This window comes from Chiloscyllium plagiosum, unplaced genomic scaffold, assembly GCF_037043375.1.
Source record: "Chiloscyllium plagiosum isolate Xiang-an unplaced genomic scaffold, Cpla_swu_hap1 HiC_scaffold_21, whole genome shotgun sequence".
NCBI lineage: Eukaryota > Metazoa > Chordata > Chondrichthyes > Orectolobiformes > Hemiscylliidae > Chiloscyllium > Chiloscyllium plagiosum.
This window is the reverse complement of record NW_028270159.1, coordinates 31353213-31375896: the sequence shown is the minus strand read 5'-3', so window position 1 is coordinate 31375896 and position 22684 is coordinate 31353213. Positions and strand designations below refer to the sequence as shown.

General features: G+C 40.1%; 1 protein-coding gene across 8 annotated transcripts in view; it reads left to right on the top strand.

Annotated features, from left to right (window-relative positions):
* LOC122564798 (regulator of G protein signaling 3) overlaps positions 1 to 22684 on the top strand; it is a 289256-nt gene that overhangs the window by 121430 nt on the left and 145142 nt on the right. For all 8 annotated transcript variants that reach the window (XM_043720037.2, XM_043720031.2, XM_043720035.2 and 5 more), the window contains 4 exons: positions 4157 to 4493; positions 8086 to 8125; positions 18219 to 18433; positions 21059 to 21142. In XM_043720037.2, coding sequence (XP_043575972.2) covers positions 4157 to 4493; positions 8086 to 8125; positions 18219 to 18433; positions 21059 to 21142 — 676 coding nt within the window. The remainder of the gene's footprint in view (positions 1 to 4156; positions 4494 to 8085; positions 8126 to 18218; positions 18434 to 21058; positions 21143 to 22684) is intronic.

Sequence of the window (22684 nt, the reverse complement as noted above, 5' to 3'; positions counted from 1 at the left end):
TGCACTTCCATGAGGATGTAGGCAATCCTGAGAAGGCTGTTGGTACAGTTGGCCATGTGGCACTTTGATATCATTGGCAGGGGAATAAGCATGCTGTCATGATATGAATACAGAAGGGACTCCGTAGAGCCTATACTACTAGTATTGCACCTCAACACATCTATTGCTGGGTACAATACCAGTTTGTAGGAATGTGACTCCCTCGGAGCTACTATTGGCAAAGGTTCCAGGAGTTAGGGAGCTGGCATTTGAGTTTCCATAGGCAAGTGACCTCAAAAAGTTGCAACTTTCTGCCACAGACCATGAAGCCGCAGCAATTTGACAGAGGTCTCCAAACTACAAGTCTACCAAGCCTGTGTCCTCTTTGCACTCCTCTACAGACCGGAGACCCTGACAGCATATCCTGAGCAGGAGAAAATTGTGAATATTTTCCATATTTGTTCTCTTAGACATATATTCAGCATCTCTTTGTAGGACAGCACCATCAATTTGGAGGTCCTACAGAATGCTAACTCAATCACATTCTGTATTTGCTGATCCAATGAGATCTGCCCAAAGAACTAGAGAGCAGCAAACTAAGCAGTTTCTCAGTCCACTGCTTTCATTCTGTCAAAAATGGCAGAGACATGCCAGTGTGGGTGTCCTCCAATATGGGACAAACTGTTATCTTCTAAGACAGAAGGTGGCCACATGTCTCTTCAGAGATGTTCGTTCCTGTCTGCAACCACAGTGCATGTTCCCATTCAAGTAATGATAGCCACAATAAAGTGGCAAAACGCAATTTCTAATTGTCCCATCCAGGTGTGCAGCCAAAGAATAGTCTGGGTAGTGATGGCTCCAAGCCTACCTAATATAATAAAGTGGCAGAACTATGTTTCTTTGGAATTTCTACCTACTAAAGTTGATTGTGGAATATCCTCCAATGAGTGAAATGCTATCACTTTATTTCTATTTGTCATAAGACTGGAAGGCCATTAAAAAAAGTAGGAAATGGAGTATACCTGTTCAACCTGCTCTGTAATTCAGTAAGATCATGGCTGATCCTACTTTCGAATCTGATTCCCCTTCTTGCTGTCTCTCACTGTTCTCTTTTATTCTGAGACTGGGCTCTTGTCCTGGGCTCTACCAAGTAGAATCCTGAACTCTTAAGGCAATACCTCCATATCGGGGATCATCCTAGTGAACTTTCCTTAAGCTGCCACCAAGGAAATTGTATATTTCCTTAAGAAAAGTGGACTAAGACTGCTCTCAATACTCTAAATGTGGTCTCAAAAGCACCTTGTACAGTTGTAGTAAGACTTCCTTAATTGTATATTTCAAGCCTTCAGAAGTGAGATAACAAGAATCCAGAGAAAGTATATTCCTATCAGGGTGAAAGGGAAGGCTGGTAGGTATGGGGAATGCTGGATGACTAAAGAAATTGAGGGTTTGGTTAAGAAAAAGGAGGAAGCATATGTCAGGTATAGACAGGATAGAATGAGTGAATCCTTAGAGTATAAAGGAAGTAGGAGTAAGAGGGAAATCAGGAGGGCAAAAAGGGGACATGAGATAGCTTTGGCAAATAGAATTAAGGAGAATCCAATGAGATTTTTACAAATATATTAAGGACAAAAGGGTAACTAGGGAGAGAATAAGGCCCCTCAAAGATCAGCAAGGCATCGTTTGTGTGGAGCCACAGAAATTGGGGGAGATATTAAATGAATATTTTACATCAATTATTTCTGTGGAAAAGGATATGGAAGACATAGATTGTAGGGAAATAGATGGTGACATCTTGCAAAATGTCCAGATTACAGAGGAGGAAGTGCTGGATGTCTTGAAATGGTTAAAGGTGGATAAATCCCCAGGACCTGATCAGGTGTACCTGAGAACTCTGTGGGAAGCTAGAGAAGTGATTGCTGGGCCTCTTACTGCGATGTTTGTATCATCGATAATCACAGGTGAGGTGCCAGAAGACTGGAGGTTGGCAAACGTGATGCCACTGTTTAAGAAGGGTGGCAAAGACAAGCCACGGAACTATAGACTTGTGAGCCTGACCTCAGTGATGGGCAAGCTGTTGGAACGAGTCCTGAGGGACAGGATGTACATGTATTTGGAAAGGCAAGGACTGATTAGGGATAGTCAGCATGGTTTTGTGCATGGGAAATCATGTCTCACAAACTTGATTGAGTTTTTTGAAGAAGTAACAAAGAAGATTGATGAGGGCAGAGCAGTAGATGTGATCTATATGGACTTCAGTAAGGTGTTCAACAAGGTTCCCCATGGGAGACTGATTAGCAAGATTAGATCTCATGGAATACAGGGAGAACTAGCCATTTGGATACAGAACTGGCTCAAAGGTAGAAGACAGAGGGTGGTGATGGAGGTTGTTTTTCAGACTGGAGGTCTGTGACCAGTGGAGTGCTACAAGGATCGGTGCTGGGCCCTCTACTTTTTGTCATTTACATAAATGAGTTGGGTGCGATCATAAGAGGTACAGTTAGTAAGTTTGCAGATGACACCAAAATTGGAGGTGTAGTGGACAGTGAAGAGGGTTACCTCCAATTACAACAGGATCTTGACCAGATGGGCCAATGGGCTAAGAAGTGGCAGCTGGAGTTTAATTCAGATAAATGCGACGTGCTACATTTTGGGAAAGCAAATCTTAGCAGGACTTATACACTTAAGGTCCTAGGGAGTGTTGCTGAACAAAGAGACCTTGGAGTGCAGGTTCATAGCTCCTTGAAAGTGGAGTCACAGGTAGATAGGATAATGAAGAAGGCATTTGGTATGCTTTCCTTTATTGGTCCGAGTATTGAGTACAGGAGTTGGGAGGTCATGTTGTGGCTGTACAGGACATTGGTGAGGCCACTGTTGGAATATTGTGTGCAGTTCTGGTCTCCTTTTCGGAAAGATGTTGTGAAACTTGAAAGGGTTCAGAAAAGATTTACAAGGATGTTGCCAGGGTTGGAGGATCTGAGCTACATGGAGAGGCTGAACAGGCTGGGGCTGTTTTCCCTGGAGCGTCGGAGACTGAGGGGTGACCTTATAGAGGTTTACAAAATTATGAGGGGCACGGGTAGGATAAATAGGCAAAGTCTGTTCCCTGGGGTCGGGGAGTGCAGAACTAGAGGGCATAGGTTTAGGGTGAGAGGGGAAAGATATAAAAGAAACCGAAGGGGCATTCTTTTCACGCAGAGGGTGGTACGTGTCTGGAATGAGCTGCCAGAGGATGTGGTGGAGGCTGGTACAATTGCAACATTTACAAAAAATTGGATGGGTATATGAATAGGAAGGGTTTGGAGGGATATGGACCAGGTGCTGGCAGGTGGGACTAGATTGGGTTGGGATATCTGGTCGGCATGGACTGGTTGGACGGAAGGGTTTGTTTCCATGCTGTACATCTGACTCTATAACCCTCTTGAAATACAGGCCAACATTTCATAAGCTTTCCCTTATTACCTGCTGCAGCAGTGTGCTAGCTTTGTGTTTCATGAACAAATACTACAAAGTACCTTTGTTTTGCAGCTTTCTAAATTTCTTCCCAATTTGTTTGTTTTATTCTCAGCTTCAGTCCCGTTTACTTTGTCCATTTATCTCAATTCTCCATTGATAATTTAACTGTATTAGGAGAATTTCCGAATTTTATTTTTTTGGCTTTGACAGCTACACTAATTTCCTTATGCGATATCAGCTGTCATTTATGTCTTTGGAGTTTTCTACTTCTTTCCTGATGGGTTCACTGACCATTCTCTTTAAGCAATCTATTCTGGTCTTCATTCTCAAATTCATGATCTCCAGTTCTTAATACATACATATTTTTCATGCTTTATGAAATATTTCTTCATGATTAATGCTGCAGCCTAATTGTAAATATTTAATCCATGGTGCAATATCATCAGTGATTTTATTGTCTCGAAAAACCAAGTATGAATTATCTCACCAAAATAAACTAATGGGGATTCTACCCCAGAGGTTTTGTTGCTTTAGACGAAAATTCTAATGCATTTGGTTGTAATGGGTAAATGAACAAATGGCAATGTTTCAGCTGATCACGCACAGTTTCTCAACATTAGTGGATAAGGACTGTGCAGTGAGGTGCGTAAGTAGAAATTCTATTTTTGTAAGCATATTTTCACGCTTGTTTTTTAATGCAATATTATTTGCTCCTTTATAGAAACTGTCACAGTCAGATCATTGTTTTAATCTGGCGCCTTGTTCCTCGATTGAGACCCAACTTTGAACGCATGATTAAGAAACCATCTTGTAGATCAAATTATGATTTGCAGTGTCCACCCAACAAACGTGAAAAGAACTGTGGTACTCCATCAATGTCCATGGACCACAGGGAAAGTTGTCATATTGTGTATGATGGTACTGATGGAGTTGTACTGAACAGCTGGGAGCGACGTGAGGAGTTTGACAAATGTCCACGAATTGGGCCTACAATGTCAAAGGATAGGCCTGAGGGAGACAATATTCTCATCCTTTCTCCAATACAACACGGTAGCCAGGTATGCATTTTATAAAAACGAAGTTGGTTAATTGAATTAAATTGTGTGGTGGAAATATTGAAATATTTTGTTTGGGATGAAATAACTGGTGAATTTTAAGAAAGAGCAGGAGAGAGGAATTGCTGTTCATAAGGGACTTAAAGAGCTTAGAGATTGCATGATTAGAAACTCACAATAGTAAATTTTCCATTTTACAGTACCCAAGCATTCAGAATTCTCGTATAGCTGGCAAAAATTTCAAACAAAATTTCCCACTTTTATAAATATGTAAAGTTTCTTGAAAAGTGCCTCTTTGAACTTGATGTTCCAAGTTCTGATGCACATATGCTCACCTGCCACATTGTAGTTCTCCCAACCATAAATAATAGCACTGCATGTCATCCTTCCTCACACAGGTACTATTATTGTTGAATTTGGGATTGTTATATCCAAAACCTTTCACTTGTGAATCAGTTGTCACCAAGGCAGATTCCTATGCAAGGACTAAAGCAAAAGCGTTTCTTCTTGAAACACAAAATGGAAATGCATTGATTCATCAACGATCACCGTAGAAGCATAGAGAATTCTTTGTGAAAATTGAGTGTTAGAAGTGTAGAATTGCAACATATACTCATACTTACCAAGCAAATCCTGTGAACAACATTTCCGGCATTGAACTTTGAAGAATGTTTGGATGTTCATAAGGATGTTCCATTACAGTGACATTAAATACAGAAGAAATTATAGACAGTGTTTTGAATTATGAGGAGTTTGACAAATGTCCACGAATTGGGCCTAAAATGTCAAAGGGTAGGCCTGAGGGAGACAATATTCTCATCCTTTCTCCAATACAACATGGTAGCCAGGTATGCATGAGGAGAGTGTGGTTAAGTGGGAGCAGATTTAAAGATTGCTATCAAAGGATTTGATATGTCCAGAAACATGCTGAATAGTAAAACTGTTTTAGTTTTGAGAAGATTTGTAGCTCCAGGTTGAGGTTCTGGATGTAGGTTTGCTCGCTGAGCTGGGAGGTTCATTTCCAGATGTTTCATCACCATACTAGGTAACATCTTCAGTGGGCCTCAGGTGAAGCAGTGTACATGATTCCTGCTTTCTATTTATATGTTAGTGCACAAATGCTAATGCATTTTCACTTGAATTCTCAAGTTTTGCATGTGAGAAGAAAAGCATGCTAGCAGGTAGATATAACAAATTTATTCAAGCGGGCTACTGAGCCTAACTCCCCATTTGCTCAGTCCTCTACATTAGCTGCTATTCAAGGTGTAAGTCCTAGTTCTCTTGATGACCTTAATAAAATACTGCCTGATTTTCCAAAATTCAGTAAGCAAGTTGCACTACCCTTTTGACATTTGAAGATCTTTGAATAAAAAAAAAACAAGAGTATGTTGTATTGGGCTTCTGTAAGAGTATTTTTCTTGCAGCTAGCAGATTCACATACCTGGCATCCCCCATTCCCCTTACATGCTGGACAATGGGAGATTTAACTACTAAGATACAAAGAAGCTCTTGGGAAAAGGTGCAAATCCTAAAATAAAGTCAATTAATGAAGTTGCTCTCAACAATCAAAATTAGTTCAAAGATTGTATCAGCCATAGCCAAAACTGACACTGGTAGTGAGTGGGGATAGGCAATGTGAATGATGTACTGTGAGCAAACTACCACAAATTACTTTTAATTCGGCTATTTATTAAGGAACCTCATAGACAATCAAGTACTGAAATAGTGATTTAAGTTTTATTGCATGTAGTAACCAAAAATAAGACCCCTCGCGTAAGCCGGTTAAGCCTGTCAACCCAACTTGGCTAATACTGATTAATGGTGGAATCTGGCCAGGATTTCATCCAATGGTGGTCTGTCTCTGGAGGTGTCCAGGGTTCGATCCTTATGCGTTGTTGTTCTTTGAAGTTTTGCTGTTGAGTTGTTCTGATGTTGGATTTTTGCAAATTTGAAGGAGGGAATACTTGTAATGTGACATTATTGATGATTCAATCGATTCTTTCATCCCTAACATTGACTACATCTCTGGAGACCTCAAGTCTGTAGCTTGCCTTCCTATCAGAAATATTTTCCTGATTCCCTTTTACATTCAGGGTTAGCTGTTCTTTTGAAAAACGGCCTTTCTTGCAATTCACCCCTTTGCTTCTGCAGGCAGACATAATTTCCTATTTGTCACAAGACAGCAGCTTACCAACCAGTTTTTATTACTTCTCTCTCAGGAAAGAGATTGCTTATTGTTGTTTCTTCCCAGGGATGGATAATGAGCATGTTGCATTTAATTCCTTTATAACAGTTTCTCCCTGTTCCTTTCACCTCAAGAAACAGTTTATTCCAGAAAGAGTTGTTAAAGGTCTAAAGTTTACATTGTCACAGGTGGTGTAGAATCAGGTAGTTACTCTGAATAGTGGGTCAGATAGAATCAGATATGACATGGGGGTTGTGAACAATCCGGGAGGAACTGTGATGTTTCCTATGGGAATAAGGAATTTTGTTTAGGGTGTAGGTTTGCTCGCTGAGCTGTACGTTTGATATCCAGGCGTTTCATTACCTGGCTAGGTAACATCATCAGTGGCAACCTCCAAGTGAAGCAAAGCTGTTGTCTCCTGCTTTCTATTTGTGTTTGTCCTGGATGGGGTTTCTGAGGTTTGTGGTGATGTCATTTCCTGTTCGTTTTCTGAGGGGTTGATAGATGGTATCTAGATCTATGTGTTTGTTTATGGCGTTGTGGTTGGAGTGCCAGGCCTCTAGGAATTCTCTGGCATGTCTTTGCTTAGCCTTTCCCAGGATAGATGTGTTGCCCCAGTCGAAATGGTGGTTTCTTTTCCTCCGTGTGTAGGGCTACGAGGGAGAGAGGGTCATGTTGTTTTGTGGCTAGCTGGTGTTCGTGTATCCTGGTGGTTAACTTTCTTCCTGTTTGCCCTCCGTAGTGTTTCTGGCAGTCCATGCAAGGACTGCCAGAAACGCTAAGTAGGTCAAACAGGAAGAAAGTTAGCCACCAAGATACACGAACACCAGCTAACCACAAAATGACACGACCCTCTCTCCCTCGTAGCCCTACACACGGAGGAAAAGAAACCACCATTTTGACTGGGCCAACACATCTATCCTGGGCAAGGCTAAGCAAAGACATGCCAGAGAATTCCTAGAGGCCTGGCACTCCAACCACAACGCCATAAACAAACACATAGATCGAGATACCATCTATCAACCCCTCAGAAAACGAACAGGAAATGACATCACCACAAACCTCAGGAACCCCATCCAGGAAAACATATAAATAGAAAGCAGGAGACAACAGCTTCGCTTCACTTGGAGGTCGCCACTGATGATGCTACCTAGCCAGGTAATGAAACGTCTGGACATCAAACCTACAGCTTAGTGAGCAAACCTACACCCTAAACCTCAACCTGAGCTACAAACCTTGCAAGGAATTTTTTTGTGGAACAAAAAAAAACCTGGAGCTTTTAGAAATTGTAACAGTTCTAAGTTTGAACCTTTGTGTTATGGATTGAGTGTTAATGTATCAGTTTACATGCTGAATCACATCATCAAATTAAATTATGATCATTTTATGGATAATGTTATTACTTTTCAGATTTTGAGGACAATACCTCAAGAAAACCATGTTATTTATGGTAAGTTGTAAGATTAATTATTAATGTAACCTCCTGATGTACAATATTTTCTTTTAGTCTGTTACAGAAGCTGTAAGTAAATATTTCATGTTGTCGGGTTAAGTGAGCCGAGAACTGAGGGGTCAGTAAGACTAGACTTTCATGTTTAAAAGAAATGAGATGGTTTCATCCATGGCAGCTGTGTCTTTAAATGAAGCAGTGAACAAAATGGGTCTTGGAATTATTTTCCAGACTACTCTTCCTCACCCTTTCACCCTTCCTCATCCTTTAGTTCCTTCTTCTCTCATTTCTCCTTTAACTGAAATAATTCCTTGCTTTAACTTTCCAAGCTGGGATTTGTTACTCAATGATTTGATCTGTCTTTGAAGATTTTTAAAACTGTAATGTCTTGCTCCCATGTTTTGACACTTTCTACAGTTTGTTTAAAAAAGTTCTACCTCTGCTGTTCCTCTAGAACTGTCAATATTCCATAGCTCTCACTTCTTGGCCCTTCCTCATTCTGTTGCATTAGTTACATTGTAATCAGTTAATAATGCATACTAGATCACCAGGGCAAAACGTAAGTTTGGTTGATATAGGTTCTCTATTGGAATTCCATTGTTGATTCATCTATGCATAACATAACTGGTCATTTATATATCCATACTTGAAGTCAATTTTTAAAATTCTACTAATTGTGAGTTTTACAGTGCAGAATAAGATCAGTTTTAATTTATTCAAAGTAATCTCAGAAGCGGAATAAGACTGAACAGAGAGCAAGTTTAGTAATGAAGGCTTGAGGGGAAAAAAGCATGGCTCTGAGGACTTTTTTTAAGGGAGTATAGATAGGTATGGGGTGTAAATTCCAGATTACACAACTTGTATCGCTAAAGATTGTGTCTATAAGTGTGAGATGACAGCAGGGGAAGGTGCACACAGTGTGAAGAAGGGATGAGGAGTAAGTCTAGAGGGATTTGCTGGCATAAAAGTGCAGAGGTTATGAAGGGATTTGGAAGTAAAATTTTTACCATTCCTCAACAAAGGAAATGCAGTAATCATCTGACCAAGGGGGTTTCTCCTCATGGTCCTTTGCTTTCAACTTCAGTTGCTTGTGAACGTCTCGCATTTTACAGCTTCATAGAAACATTGGGCAGGAGGCCAGTGGCCCATCGAAGTTGCTCTGCCATTCAATATGATCATGACTGATCTAACAGGGTACCCTGTTCCCGTTTTCTCCCATATCTTTTGATCCGTTTAGTCATAAGAACTTCACCTTTGTCTTTCCTGAAAGCCTTCAATATTGGGGCTTCAACAATTTCGTATGGCAGAGAATTCAACAAGCTCGCCACTCTCTGGCTGAAGACATTCACCCTCATCTCTGTCCTAAAATGTCTGCCCTATTACCCTTAAACTGCGAGCCCTGATTCTGGACTTCAGTCATCAAGAACATCCTTCCTACATCTAGCTTGTCTAAGCCTGTTAAAACTTTACAGGTTTCTGAGATCTCCCCTCAGTCTTCTAAACTATAGTGAATATAGTCATAACCAGTCAAGTGTCTCCCTCTCCATCAGTTCTGCCATCCCAGGAGACCAAAATAGTGCATAATTCTCCAGATATGGTCTGACGAATGCCCTGTACAGTTGCAGCAAGACATCCCTGCTTTTGTACTTGAATCTCCTCATTTTGAAGGCCAAAACACCATTTGCCACCTGCTGCACCTGCCAGCTTACTTTCAGCGACTGGTGGATGAGGATTCAGACCTTGTAACTCCCCCTTTCCCAATCTATTGCCATCCGGATTATAATCTACCTGCATGTTTTTGCTATCAAAGTGGGTAACCTCATATTTACTTACATTATACTGTATCTGTCATGTATTGAAACAGACCCCATCGGTACAATTTGTCCATGCCGATCAAATATCCCAACCTAATCTCGTCCCATTTGCCGGCACTTGGCCCATATCCCTATATCCATCCTTTTAAATGTTGCAATTGGACCAGCCTCCTCCACTTCCTCTGGCAACTCATTCCATTCATGCACCACGCTCTGCTTACTTGTCCAAGTCACACTGTAGCTTCTCTGCATCCTTCTCAGCATACCTTTCTCCCAGCTTTGTATCATCTGCAAACTTGGAGCTATGACATTTAGTTTCCTCATCTAAATCATGAATATATAGTGTGAATAGCTGGGATCCAGACTCTGATCCCTCTGGGTACCCTGCTAGTCAGTGCCTGCCACTGGGGAGAAAAAACTGTTTATTCCTACTGTTTGTGTAGCTCCAGCGTTTTAACATTGTAAGAATGGTGATATTGTTCTAAGTCAGTATAGTTTGTGACTTGGAGGGAAATTTACAGCTGGTGCTCCAATGCATCTGCCGCCCTTATCATTCCAACTCGTTCTGCTTGTAGGTTTGCTAGCTGAGCTGAAAGCTTCATTTCCAGACATTTCATCACCCTACTAGGTAACCCCTTCAGTTGCCCTCTGGGCGAAGCACTGCTGATAATTCCTGCTTTCTATTTATATGTTTGGGTTTCTCTGGGTTGGTGATGTCATTTCCTATTCTTTTTGTCAGGGTGGTAAATGGGGTCTAACTCAATGTGTTTGTTGTTAGAGTTCCGGTTGGAATGCAGTGCTTCTAGGAATTCTGGTGAGTGTAACTGTTTGGCTTGTGCTAGGATGGATGTGTTGTCCCAGTTGAAGTTGAGTCCTTCCTTATCTGTATGTAAGGATACTAGTGAGGAAGGGTCATGTTGTTTCGTGGCTAGTTGTTGTTCATGTGTCCTCGTGGCTAGTTTTCTGCCTGTTTGTCCAATGTAGTGTTTGTTCCAGTTCTTGCACGGTATTTTGTAAATGACATTAGTTTTGCTTGTTGTCTGTGTCGGGCCTGTCAAGTTCATTAGCTGCTCTTTTACTGTGTTGGTGGTTTTCTGGACTACCATGATGCCAAGGGGGTCTTAACTAATGAACATCTTGATGTTTCACTTTGTTTGTTGACGTAAGACTGGCAGACTTCTATTACTGGATTTGTGCTGCATGTCTGATTTCATAATGCCTCCATTATCACAGTAGTGTGCCTACCATTTTACAGTTTGATAGCTCAAGATTGTTTTTGACTCTGAAGTGAGACTACAAATTAATTTGGATGCTTGGTGTTTTAAGGGACTGTGCAGTTGATTGAGATGTTTGTTAGTGTGGGCATTATGTAATTGAAGAAATGTTCATGGTGTAAATGGAATTTTATGAAATAGATTTTTCTTAGAATATTGTGAAGTCTGCAATATACTCCACTTTATTTAATCAAACTTTATTTTAGCTCATTTCTGTATTGTTCCTGAGGACTGCCATCATGGTTGCTAGGTGAATGGAATGGTAGATGCAGGTGCAAGGGGTGGTGGTTGGGAACCAACATTCCTTCTAAGCTATGTAGGAACTGCTTAGTGATTGGTCCATGTTCTGGTGGTGTGATCTTTGAGTTAAGCAGCATTATTAACTGAAAGGATATTGGTTTTATGAATCAATGCATTTATTGGCCACATGCATTTGTGAAGCTTTTGATATTTGAACGTTTTGAAAGCTGTAATGCTATTAATGTGTGTTAGGCAGGCAATGTCCCATTATGTGAGGAAATGCATTAGTTACAACTGCTTTTAAAGTTTCAGTTCCAAACTATATGACAGATATTAACTCTAGGAAGTTGGCAGAGTTCATAGCCTCTATAAATGTAGAATGAGTCATAACCAATATAGTATTCCCTTATGCATTTAGAGTTGAATAAAAGTTAAGATAACAGCCTTCCATCTTATGAGAAGATGGTTTGCATCATGTTGCCCAACTCAACTATGAATTGAACATCGTCTGACATGGCTTGACATGCAATCTCTGCTGCATTTGCTGCATACAATTTCGTGGTCCCTGTACTCCTTGGGCCGCCTTGGCCATCTGAGCTTTCCATTTCTGCTCAATTCCTGCTTGGGGAGGTGACTGTATTATTGCTAGACTGTTAATCCAGAGACCCTGGTATTGTTCTGGGAACCAGGGTTCAAATCTTGCCATGGCAGATGGTGGAATTGAAATTCAATAAAATTCTGCAAGTAAGAGCCTAATGCTGGCCGTGAATCCATTATCAATTATCAGAAAAATCCATTTGGTTCACTATTATCCTTAGCTGATCTGGCCTACATGTGACTCCAGATCCACGGTGATGTGAATGACGCTTAACTGTCCCTGAGCAATTAGGAATGGGCAATAAATAGCTGGACTCACCAATGATGTCCTCATCCGATGAATGAATAAAATAAAAATTTTCAATGCTCTTCCAAATACTCAGACTTTAGTGATCATGGCCACCAGCAACGACCTTCTGGTTGTCAGTGTGACTGTCCCCTATCTTCACATCTTGCTTGCAGGTGTTCTTGGAGTGAAGTTATGGATGCCCAGGAAATCATGATAGAGCAGCTTGTTTACTGTACAGGAGGTATTTGGATGTATGGCTAGCATCCATCTGAGGAACATGGCTGAGTTAGCATAGACATCATTGACTTAACAGTGAGTATCTGGTGGCAGAATAAGCATATCCCAAGATAATTTGGTTGGTGACCTTGTCCTACCAAGAGGTGGTAAGGATACATCTGAGGAAACAAAGGTGAAAACTGTTCAGCCTGCCTGCCTTGTGTAGCAATGTTATCCAGGTCTCACCACTGTAGATGAATATTCTGAGAATGCAGACTTGCTTGACTCTCGCAATTTGGTATTCTCTCCAAAGTTGGCATTATTCTGCATATTCTTACTCAGCTTTTGCAATATATGTATTGGTTTCAAAAAGTGACAGACAAGATTCCGCATAGTAGACTGATTAGCCAGATTAGATCATGTGGAATACAGGGAGAACTAGCCATGTAGGTGCAGAACTAGCTCGAACGTAAAAGATAGAGGGTGGTGGCGGAGGGTTGCTTTTCAGACTGGAGGCCTGTGATCAACGATGTAGCAAAAGGATCAGTGCTGGGTCCAGTATTTTTGTCATTTATATAAATGATATGGATGTGAACATAGGAGGGATGATTAGTAATCTTGCAGATGATACCAAAATTGGTAGTGTAGCGGGAAGCCAAAAAGGTGACCACCGATTACAACGGGATCTAGATCAGATGGACCGGTGGGCTAAGCGGCAGATACTTAATTTAGATAAATGTGAGATGTTGCATTTTGGTAAGGCAAATCAGGGCAGGACCTGGGTAGTGTTGCTGAACAAAGAGACCTTGGAGTGCAGGTTCACAATTCCTTGAAAGTAGAGTTGGTTCGGCCAGTTTTGAAATATTGTGTGCAATTCTGGTCTCCCTGCCTTAGGAAGGATGTTGTGAAACTTGAAAGGGTTCAGAAAAGAGTTACAAGCATTTTGCCAGGGTTGAAGGGTTTGAGGTATAGGAAGAGGCTGAATAGGCTGAAGCTGTTTTCCCTGGAGCTTCAGAAGCTGAGGGATGAGGTTATAGAAGTTTATAAAGTCACGAGGGGAATGGAAAGGGTGAATAGCCAAGTTCTTTTCCACAGGATAGGGAGAGTCCAAAACTAGAGGGCATAGGTTTAAGGTGAGAGGGGAACGATTTAAAAGGTCCTAAGAGGCATCTTTTTCACACACAGGATGGTGTGTGTATGGAATGAGCTGCCAGAGGCTGGTATAAATACATTTAAAAAGGTATCTGGATGGGTATATGAATAGAAAGGGTTTAGAGGGATATGGGCCAATAGCTGAGAATGGGACTAGATTAATTGAGAACATACAGTTGGCACGGGTGAGTTGAACCAAAGGCACTCTTTTCTTGCTGCAAAGCTCTGACTGTATGCTATTGATTTGTAGAGCCTAAATATTTGAAGCTATCTATAACCTCCACTGTCATATTTTTCATGTTTTAAGATTGTAGTGTGGCATCTGGACCATGCTATTTCCCTTCCTGGTGATGGTCAGAGTAAATTCTTCACAGGCACAAGCGACTCTGTCCATTTGTAACTAGAGATTCCTTGATATGAAATGTTAGTGCGTTAGAATCAGTAGAATAATTGCCTATTGAGGTTTTGACACATTTTGTTTTGGATTTCAAGAACAACTTTCTATCAGTTCTAGGATATAAAAAGGTAAATAACCTGAAGGCATATGACACTAGCAAAGAGAATAAAATGCTAAAGGGTGTCAGTGCCAGAACACAACCGTTGCATATCCCATTGGCAAAGCTCAAAACATTTTCATTGTTGTTCCACTGTAACTGACGTTATTCATTAACTTGTCTTGAAAAGAGGACTCATTATAGAGTCATAGAGATGTACAGCATGGAAACAGACCCTTTGGTCCAACCCATACAGTTCGTACGTTTGCAGATGACACCAAATTTGGAAGAGTAGTGGACAGCGAAGAAGGTTTCCTCAGATTACAATGGGATCTTGATCAGATGGGCCAATGGGCCGAGAAGTGGCAGATGAAGTTTAATTTAGATAAATGTGAGGTGCTGCATTTTGGGAAAGCAAATTTTAGCAGGACTTATACACTTAATGGTAAGGTCCGAGGGAGTATTGCTGAACAAAGAGACCTTGGAGTCAGGTTCATAGCTCCTTGAAAGTGGAGTCAAAGGTAGATAGGATAGTGAAGAAGGCGTTTGGTATGCTTTCCTTTATTGGTCAGAGTATGAAGTACAGGAGTTGGGAGGTCATGTTGCAGCTGTACAGGACATTGGTTAGGCCACTGTTGGAATATTGCATACAATTCTGGTCGTCTTCTTTTCGGAAAGATACTGTGAAACTTGAAAGGGTTCAGAAAAGATTTACAAGGATGTTGCCAGGGTTGGACGATTTGAGCTCTGGGAAAAGGCTGAATAGGCTGGGGCTGTTTTCCCTGGAGTGTCGGAGGCTGAAGGGTGACCTTATAGAGGTTTACAAAATTGAGGGGTATGGATAGGATAAATAGACAGTCTTTTCCATGGGTTGGGGGAGTCCAGAACTAGAGGGCACAAGGTTTAGGGTGAGAGGGGAAAGATATAAAAGAGACTCAAGGGGCACCTTTTTCACACAGGGTGGTACGTGTATGGAATGAGCTGCCAGAGCAAGTGGTGGAGGCTGGTACAATTGTAGCATTTAAAAGGCATTTGGATGGGTATATAATAGGAAGGATTTGGAAGGATATGGGCCGGGTGTTGGCAGGTGGGACTAGATTGGGTTGGGATAACTGGTCAGCATGGTCGGGTTGGACCGAAGGGTCTGTTTCCATGCTATACATCTCGATGATGAGCAGCATCTACTTACAATGTAACTGCTAATTGTATTTACTAACATTCAGCAGCTGTTAAGGTTAAAATTTGGACCCAGTGCCTTTATTAGTCCAGTCCTTAGTGTTTATCTTACTGGTGCTTCTGTGAAAAGCTGCCTTTGTGGCTGCAACATAGCTTGTTGAAGGCTGTTCCCTTTCAGTGAGGGAGACTATGCCTGACCATTCAGGATGCTGTCAAAAAGCTGACTAAAGAAGGCATAGCCTTTGGATGGCCAGAAGAAAAACACTGGGAGATTCGAACTGGTGAGAGAATGAGAGCTGTCATTTAAGAACAAACAGTGTTTAAGTATATGTTAATGTTCAATTGTTTACAGCTGGCACATTTTACTTGTGGATTCACTTCTGTCCTGTATGTAGGAACAGATTGAAACTGTTGAATTTAGAGGTTGTTATATGTCACTGTAAATAAAAGCTTCAAAATGCACGTAACAATTAGGTTCCAGTCCTATCCTTTACCTGGCTATCTAGTTTGTGTGCAGTCATACACCCAAGAATCCACCAGGGCAACACTGCAGTAATCCTGTGTGTATACTGCAGGGCAAATTGCTGGGCTGTAGTGGCACACTGAGTTCCTTTGAACACTGGTACCTGCAGCTTTTGCATCAGTAGTCTAAGCCTTCATTGCAGCAGACTGAATTTGAAGGACATCATTCTGAACAGTGGAGCACTGATATATTAGATAGTGGATGATTACTGCTAGAGCTGCAATGAAAACAGAAGCATTGATACCAGTTTGTCTCCTGAATGGATCCAGAAGTTTTGTCTTGAAGTTGATCACCATTTTCATACTGGAGTGGCAGAATTCTCAGCTCTTATTGCACTTATTGTATTTCCCAGGTCAAAACCACTTTGGAATAACTTCTAGCACTGCTGCAATGAAATTGCAATTCCCTTTTAAGAAGTACAAACCCGCTTTAAGCGGTGCAGGCAAACTTGACCCTTTGATAGCTTGCAATGGTTGTGCACTATGGTTGGGGTGGCAATGGCCTTGTGGTATTATTGTTGGACTGTTGATCCATAGACCCAGGTAATGTTTTAGGGACCTGGGTTCGAATAGCATCACAGCAGATGATGGAATTTTAATTCAAGATAAGAAAAAAATAGAATGGAGTCTAATGATAACCGTGAATACATTCTCCATTGTCAGAAAAACCCATCTGGTTCACAAATGTCCTATAGGGAAGGAAACTGCCATCCTTAGCTAGTCTGGTCTACCTATGACTCCAGACACACAGCAATGTGGTTGACACTTAACTGCCCTCGAGGAAATTGGAGATTGGCTATGTGAGCATTTATTGCCCATGATGTCCTCACCCTGCGAATTAATTTTAACAATCCCTAGCCTATGGAAAACATCAGTGGTGCTGAGGTGGAGATGGTCAAGAGTGCTAAGTTTGTGGGAGTTTGATCACTGACAATCTGACCTGGCCCACCCACGTTGATGTGATGGTCAAGACAGCACAACAAAGCCTCTGCTTCCTCAGGAGTGTAAGGAATTCAGCATGTCTACAAAGACTATTCGCAATTTTAAAAATTGCACCTTGTAAAGGTGGTATGGCAACTGCTGTTCCCAAGACCGCAAGAAAGTACAGAGTCATGAACATAACCATCACGCAAACCAGCCTTCCATCCATTGATTCCATCAATTCTTCCTGCTACCTCAGGAAAGCAACCAACATAATCAAATATCCCTCCCACTTTGGGTATCCTCTCTTCTACTTCTTCCCAATGGGCAGAAGATATGAAAGTTTAAATATGTGTACGAATAAATTTGAAAAAGCCTTTCCCTGCTGTTATCAGACTTTTGAACAAACCTCTCAATTCTGAACTTCCCTTCACCTTCTCTGTGGCTGCAACACTATACCACCCTGAAGCATTTTGTGATCTGCCTATATAGTATGCAAAGCAACACTTTTCACTATATCTCAGTACATGTGACAACAATAAATTGATCAATCAATCAATCACTGGTTGTATGCTGTGATTATTTAAAAGTCCAGACAGCAGAAAGCATACCCGTCAAAATCCTGTTTCTGCTTTCTTGTTTTGCAAGTTTCTGGCCTGCCCTTGCCTTTCACGAATGCAAACCAATTGGAAAATATGGCACTATTATGAAAGATATCTTGCAAACCAGCAAATTATTTTATAACATATAATGTATGTGTAATTGATGAGGAATGTTGTCTGTATTGGACAAAGTAGTGTGGAAGCTTGATTTTGAAGAGTAACATGACTGATTAGCACTTATCCTATATTGACTCGCTAACAGTCATAAACGGAGTTTTTAACAATACATTGGTTAATTTGTTTAATTTTGTCAGAATTTCTCAAATTTATCATTCTGTGATATCCATGAAGGACAGCACTCAAAACCATTTCACTGTAAAATTACAATTTTGTATTGTTGAAATTGTGATTTTGGTCAATTTTGAATACACACAACAGCTAACATACTATTTATTTATGTCTGGATATTTACCACAAAACTAGCTTAACTGTAAGTGTATAAACTTGTTTTCCCATATAAATTTATGACAAATTTTAAATATTAGTCAGATGTTTAATATTAACAAAAAGCAAAGTTTAGCTTTTTTTTGCACATTACAAATGTGTAAAAGTTATCTATGGTACAGCACATCCTTAAAAATGGTGGTCTTTAATTCATAAGTGTTACGCAGCACATTCTCAAATTTATTTCCGATTGGGATTACTGCTTTGATTGGCATAACATGCTTATTTCCAAGAATTCAAACTTTTCTGTTATTTGAAAACTTAAAGATGTTTTCATTACTTTTTCTTGTAGCAAATGTAGGCCGAAGCAGAATTCAAGGTGGCCCAGAGAGAAAGCAGTCACTAATAGGATCTTCCACAGATATCTTGAAATCAACTGTACAAGCAGTGAAGAATTATGGGAATTACAGAAACTGCACAATTGTGAGATCTCATATTCCCCATGCTAACTATGGGACATGCATGACACTTGCTCCAAAGATTTTGGTGTTCCCTCTCTTTGTTCAGGTAATATTTTTGAATTTTAAATTTAATTTCACACACACTTGAAGGGAAGGTGATTTATTGCAATGATATCTTTGTATGAATGTAGCTAATTTCATTGTGTAACTTTTTCTTGAAAATCTTGAACTCCTTGACAGTCATTTACATTGTGCTCTAGACCATGACTAATATCTACTAATAGTATAAATGAGCTTATGGCAGTCTTCCTTGCCAATATCATATGTGAGTCTTTGTGTGCCTGTAATGAGCACACTCAGGAACATGTGTTAGAATTGGAGCCAAGAGTAGACCATATGGCCTTCCAAACTTCTGTCCCACTTTCTATTTGTGTGTCTTGGTCTTTTGTGATGGGTGATATCACTTCCGGTTCTTTATCTGAGAGGTTGGTAAATGGGGCGCAAATCAATGTGTTTGTTGATGGAGTTCTGGTTTGAATGCCAGGCCTCTAGGAATTCCCGTGTGTGTCTTTGTTTAACCTGTCCCAGGATGGATGTATTGTCCCAGTCGAACTGGTGTCTTCCTTCATCTATGTGGAAGGATGCTAAGATAGTTGGTCAGATCTTTTGGTGGCTAGTTGCTAGCGACTGCTCCTAGTCGCTAGTTTCCTGCCCGTCAGTCTGATGTTGTATTTATTGCAGTCCTTGCAGGGTATTTTGTATATGACGTTCATTTGGCTGGTTGTTGGTACAGGGTAATTTAGACTCTTTAATCGCCGTTTCAGTGCGTTTTTAGGTTTGTGGTTTACCGTGATGCAAAGGGACTGGAATAATCTGGTCGTCATCTGAGATGTCTTTAATGTATGGTAAGGTGGCTAAAGTCTCTGGGTGTGTTTAGGTTTGTTATGTAAGTATTCTTAAATCATCTGTTTGAAGGTAAGCATACAGGTACAACAGCTCATTAAGAAAGCAAAAGTATGCAGGCCTTTATAACAAGAGAATTTGACTACAGGAGCGGGGATGTTTAGTGCAATTTTACAGGGCCTTGGTGAAACTGCAGCTGGTGTATTGTGTGCAGTTTTAGTCTCCATCCCTGACGAAGGATATTCTGACTATGGATGAAGGACACCAAAAGTTTATCAGAATGATTCCTCAGAATGGCAAACTGAAGTATGAAGAAAGACTGGATTGGCTAAGATTATATTCATTGGAATTTTAAAAAATGAGTTGGTGGGGGGAGGGAGCCCATGGAAATATATAAAATTCTGCCAGGACTAGTTGAGGTAATGCAGAAAGTAGGTTCCCAATGACGATGTCCAGAAGCAGATATCATGGTCTAAGGATACAGGGTCAACTATTTAGGATTAAGGTGAGGGGAATTTGTTTCAGCCAGGGAGTGGTGAGCTTGGAGAGTTCTCTGCTACAGAAAGTGGTTGAGACCAAAACATTGAATGTTTTCAAGGAGTTAGATATAATTGTTAAGACTAAAGGAATCAAAGGTGTGTGGTGAAAGCAGGAACAGGTCACTAAGTTATCAGCCATGATCATATTGAATGGCAGAGCAGTCTCAAAGGGACAAATGGCTTAATGCTACTCAAAGTTTCTGTTTCTAGTGCAGTCTGTTCTCTGGTTGACTTCAGAACATGCAGTTCTAAGAAGCTATCCTGAAAATGTTCTATAAATTCTTTATCTAGACTACTTTTGTGCTTTGGCTTTTTTCCAGTATATATGTAGATTTAAATCCCCATGATTATTGTCAAAGCTTCCGATAAACTCCAATTGCTTCTTTCTACTTTTTTTATACTAACATTTGGTTGCTGTATGAGGGCTTATAGACCTTTCCCAAAGTGACTGCTTGCCTTTACCATTTCTCATCTCAAATCAAACTGCCTCTGACATTCTGGTTTCCCGAATGTAAATCATGCCCCTCTAATGTAAGTCGTGTCTTTCTATTGTGCCAATTTTCCTAGCTTCTTGACATTCTTAAATGTCATATTGATGTTCAGATTCCAATCTGTCATTCTGAAGTCAGGACCAGTAATATCTCAGGTCAGACTTATTTATTTCAATATTTACTTGCTTTTCCTTTCTCCACATTAATAACATGTAAAAATCTTTTCACCTGTTTGCTGAAGGAGCTCATGCAGTCATGCTAAGTTAACATTACAGGTTATATATACAAATATGCAGTAAGCAATGTTTGTCTCTGCACAATGTCCTTTCTGACGAACCTGCAGTCTGCACTAAACTGAAAGTAATACCAGTGCACAAGATTATTTTGGAAGTACGCCCACACTCTGAGGTTAACTGTACTGGCTATAGTGGGCAACAGCTCTCTAACATCCTGTTCTTTTTGATATGCAAATCTCAACTAACTGTTAAGAATTTTGCAGCAAAGGTCCAGACAGAGGAAATGCTTTCAAAACTTGATTGGTTTGTGCTTCAGCTGCAAAAGCTGTGAAAACCACTCGAACCTTTCCTTCTCAGGGTGAAACTTAGTCCATTTACGCTATTGTCTAATTTTTTTTTTCCGAAAAGTGTAGTTTTCAAGTGACTAAAGCTACTTTAAAATTGAAAATTATCATGGAGGTTACAATTTCGAAGATACTAGTAAGTGCTAATTTGAACGGTCACACAAAATTGAAGTCTGACTTAACAAATTGTTGCAACTAATTTACATTATTATTTGCAGCCCCTAGATCTGTGCAACCCAGCACGGTCACTGCTCCTTTCAGAAAACATACTTTTCCTTGATGACACAAGTAGACCATTCAAGGTAAGTACTTATTGTTTTAATGCCGAAATAAGAAATTTCAATTTTTAAAAATTATTTTCTGTATTACTCAATCTACGTAATGTTCAAATTCTTCACTGTGTCTAGAGGAATCTTGATTAAGTGGAAAGCCATGAATAGTTGGAAAGAAAGAAGGAATAACTTAGCTTTCTCATTCTTTAAATCTCACACTGTCCTTATTCACTTTACAACCAGTAAAGTACTTTTGAAATGTAGTCCTTCTGGTAATGTAGGCAAACACATGAGCCAATTTGCGCAGAACTAAATCCCATAAACAGTTAGTGAAGCGGTAACATCTTCCTGACAGTCTTGGGTGATGACTAAAAGTTGGGAATTGGAAAGAAATCTCATGTACTCTTTCAAAAAAAAGACATAGGATCCTTTACAGCTGGGGCCATGTCTCATCTGAAAGATGCCGCGTCTAACAATGCAGTATTGTCTTTAATTATGTTTGTGTCTCTGGAATACACTTAATTACTCAATTGTCTGACTGAGAGACAGATGTTCTACCAATAAACAAGCCACTCATTAAAATGAACTATTTTTATAACATTATTCTGTTTCCTTTTGAAGGGATTAAATTGCACATGATTATGGTTCCATGAATACCAGATTCCCTTTTGTACTTCATCTAAATCTTCATGTATTAGCTTAGACAAGTAGATATTGACAAAGCACATAAGACCAATTCTATTCTGATCTGTTATTTATATAGATGTACTTTCCAATCGGTGAATACTTGGAAACAGGAATGCTGGCTGAATGTCTCCTTTCTGATTCGAACCAAAGAATATTAAATCTTTCACTGAGGTCATCTGAGCTTGAGACTAGGATTGAATTTGGGCCATGTATGTTGATCTTGAAATTTTTCAGAAGCTGATAGTAGGTTGAAAAATCCACAATGGAGCACAGGCTCTTAAGTTGCAGATACACCAAAGTTCCTTCACTGTTCAGTGAGCAATTCTATCTCTGATTCAGTGAAAAGCAAAAAGAAACCTTTGCTTTATGGAGGAAGTTGTGACACTGAACAATGTTAGTTCTGCAACCGTATCTGTAACACCAAACCTAATGGGGGACATAATCTTTGAACTTCAACTCAGGGTTAATTGTGAATTCGCAATTAAGTTATTTATTGAAGGTAATTGTGGAAGTGTGTGTCTCTTCCAGCAAGATGCATATACAAGATCAACTGAAGTGTCTAAAAGTGATGTTACTAACCATGGGGCGTAAACATTTTACAGAAGTTGGGAAAAAAGAAATGAATGTGGATTAATCAGATGGAATTGTTACTGATAAAAGAGGTGCCACATATTGGGTGGCCCAAGCAATGTCATCCTCTTTCATACCGTATTTTGTTTTCAAAAGCAGTGACAGAAATCCTCAAATAACTGCAAATAACTGGTCATAGTCAGATGTCTTACTATCAAAAGCTTGGTTGAAAATTCAAATGTTATTTTTGCAAGAACCAAAGATTCCGTATTTGGGGAACTTTGAAAACTAAAAGACTGTGCTGATGATTTAAAT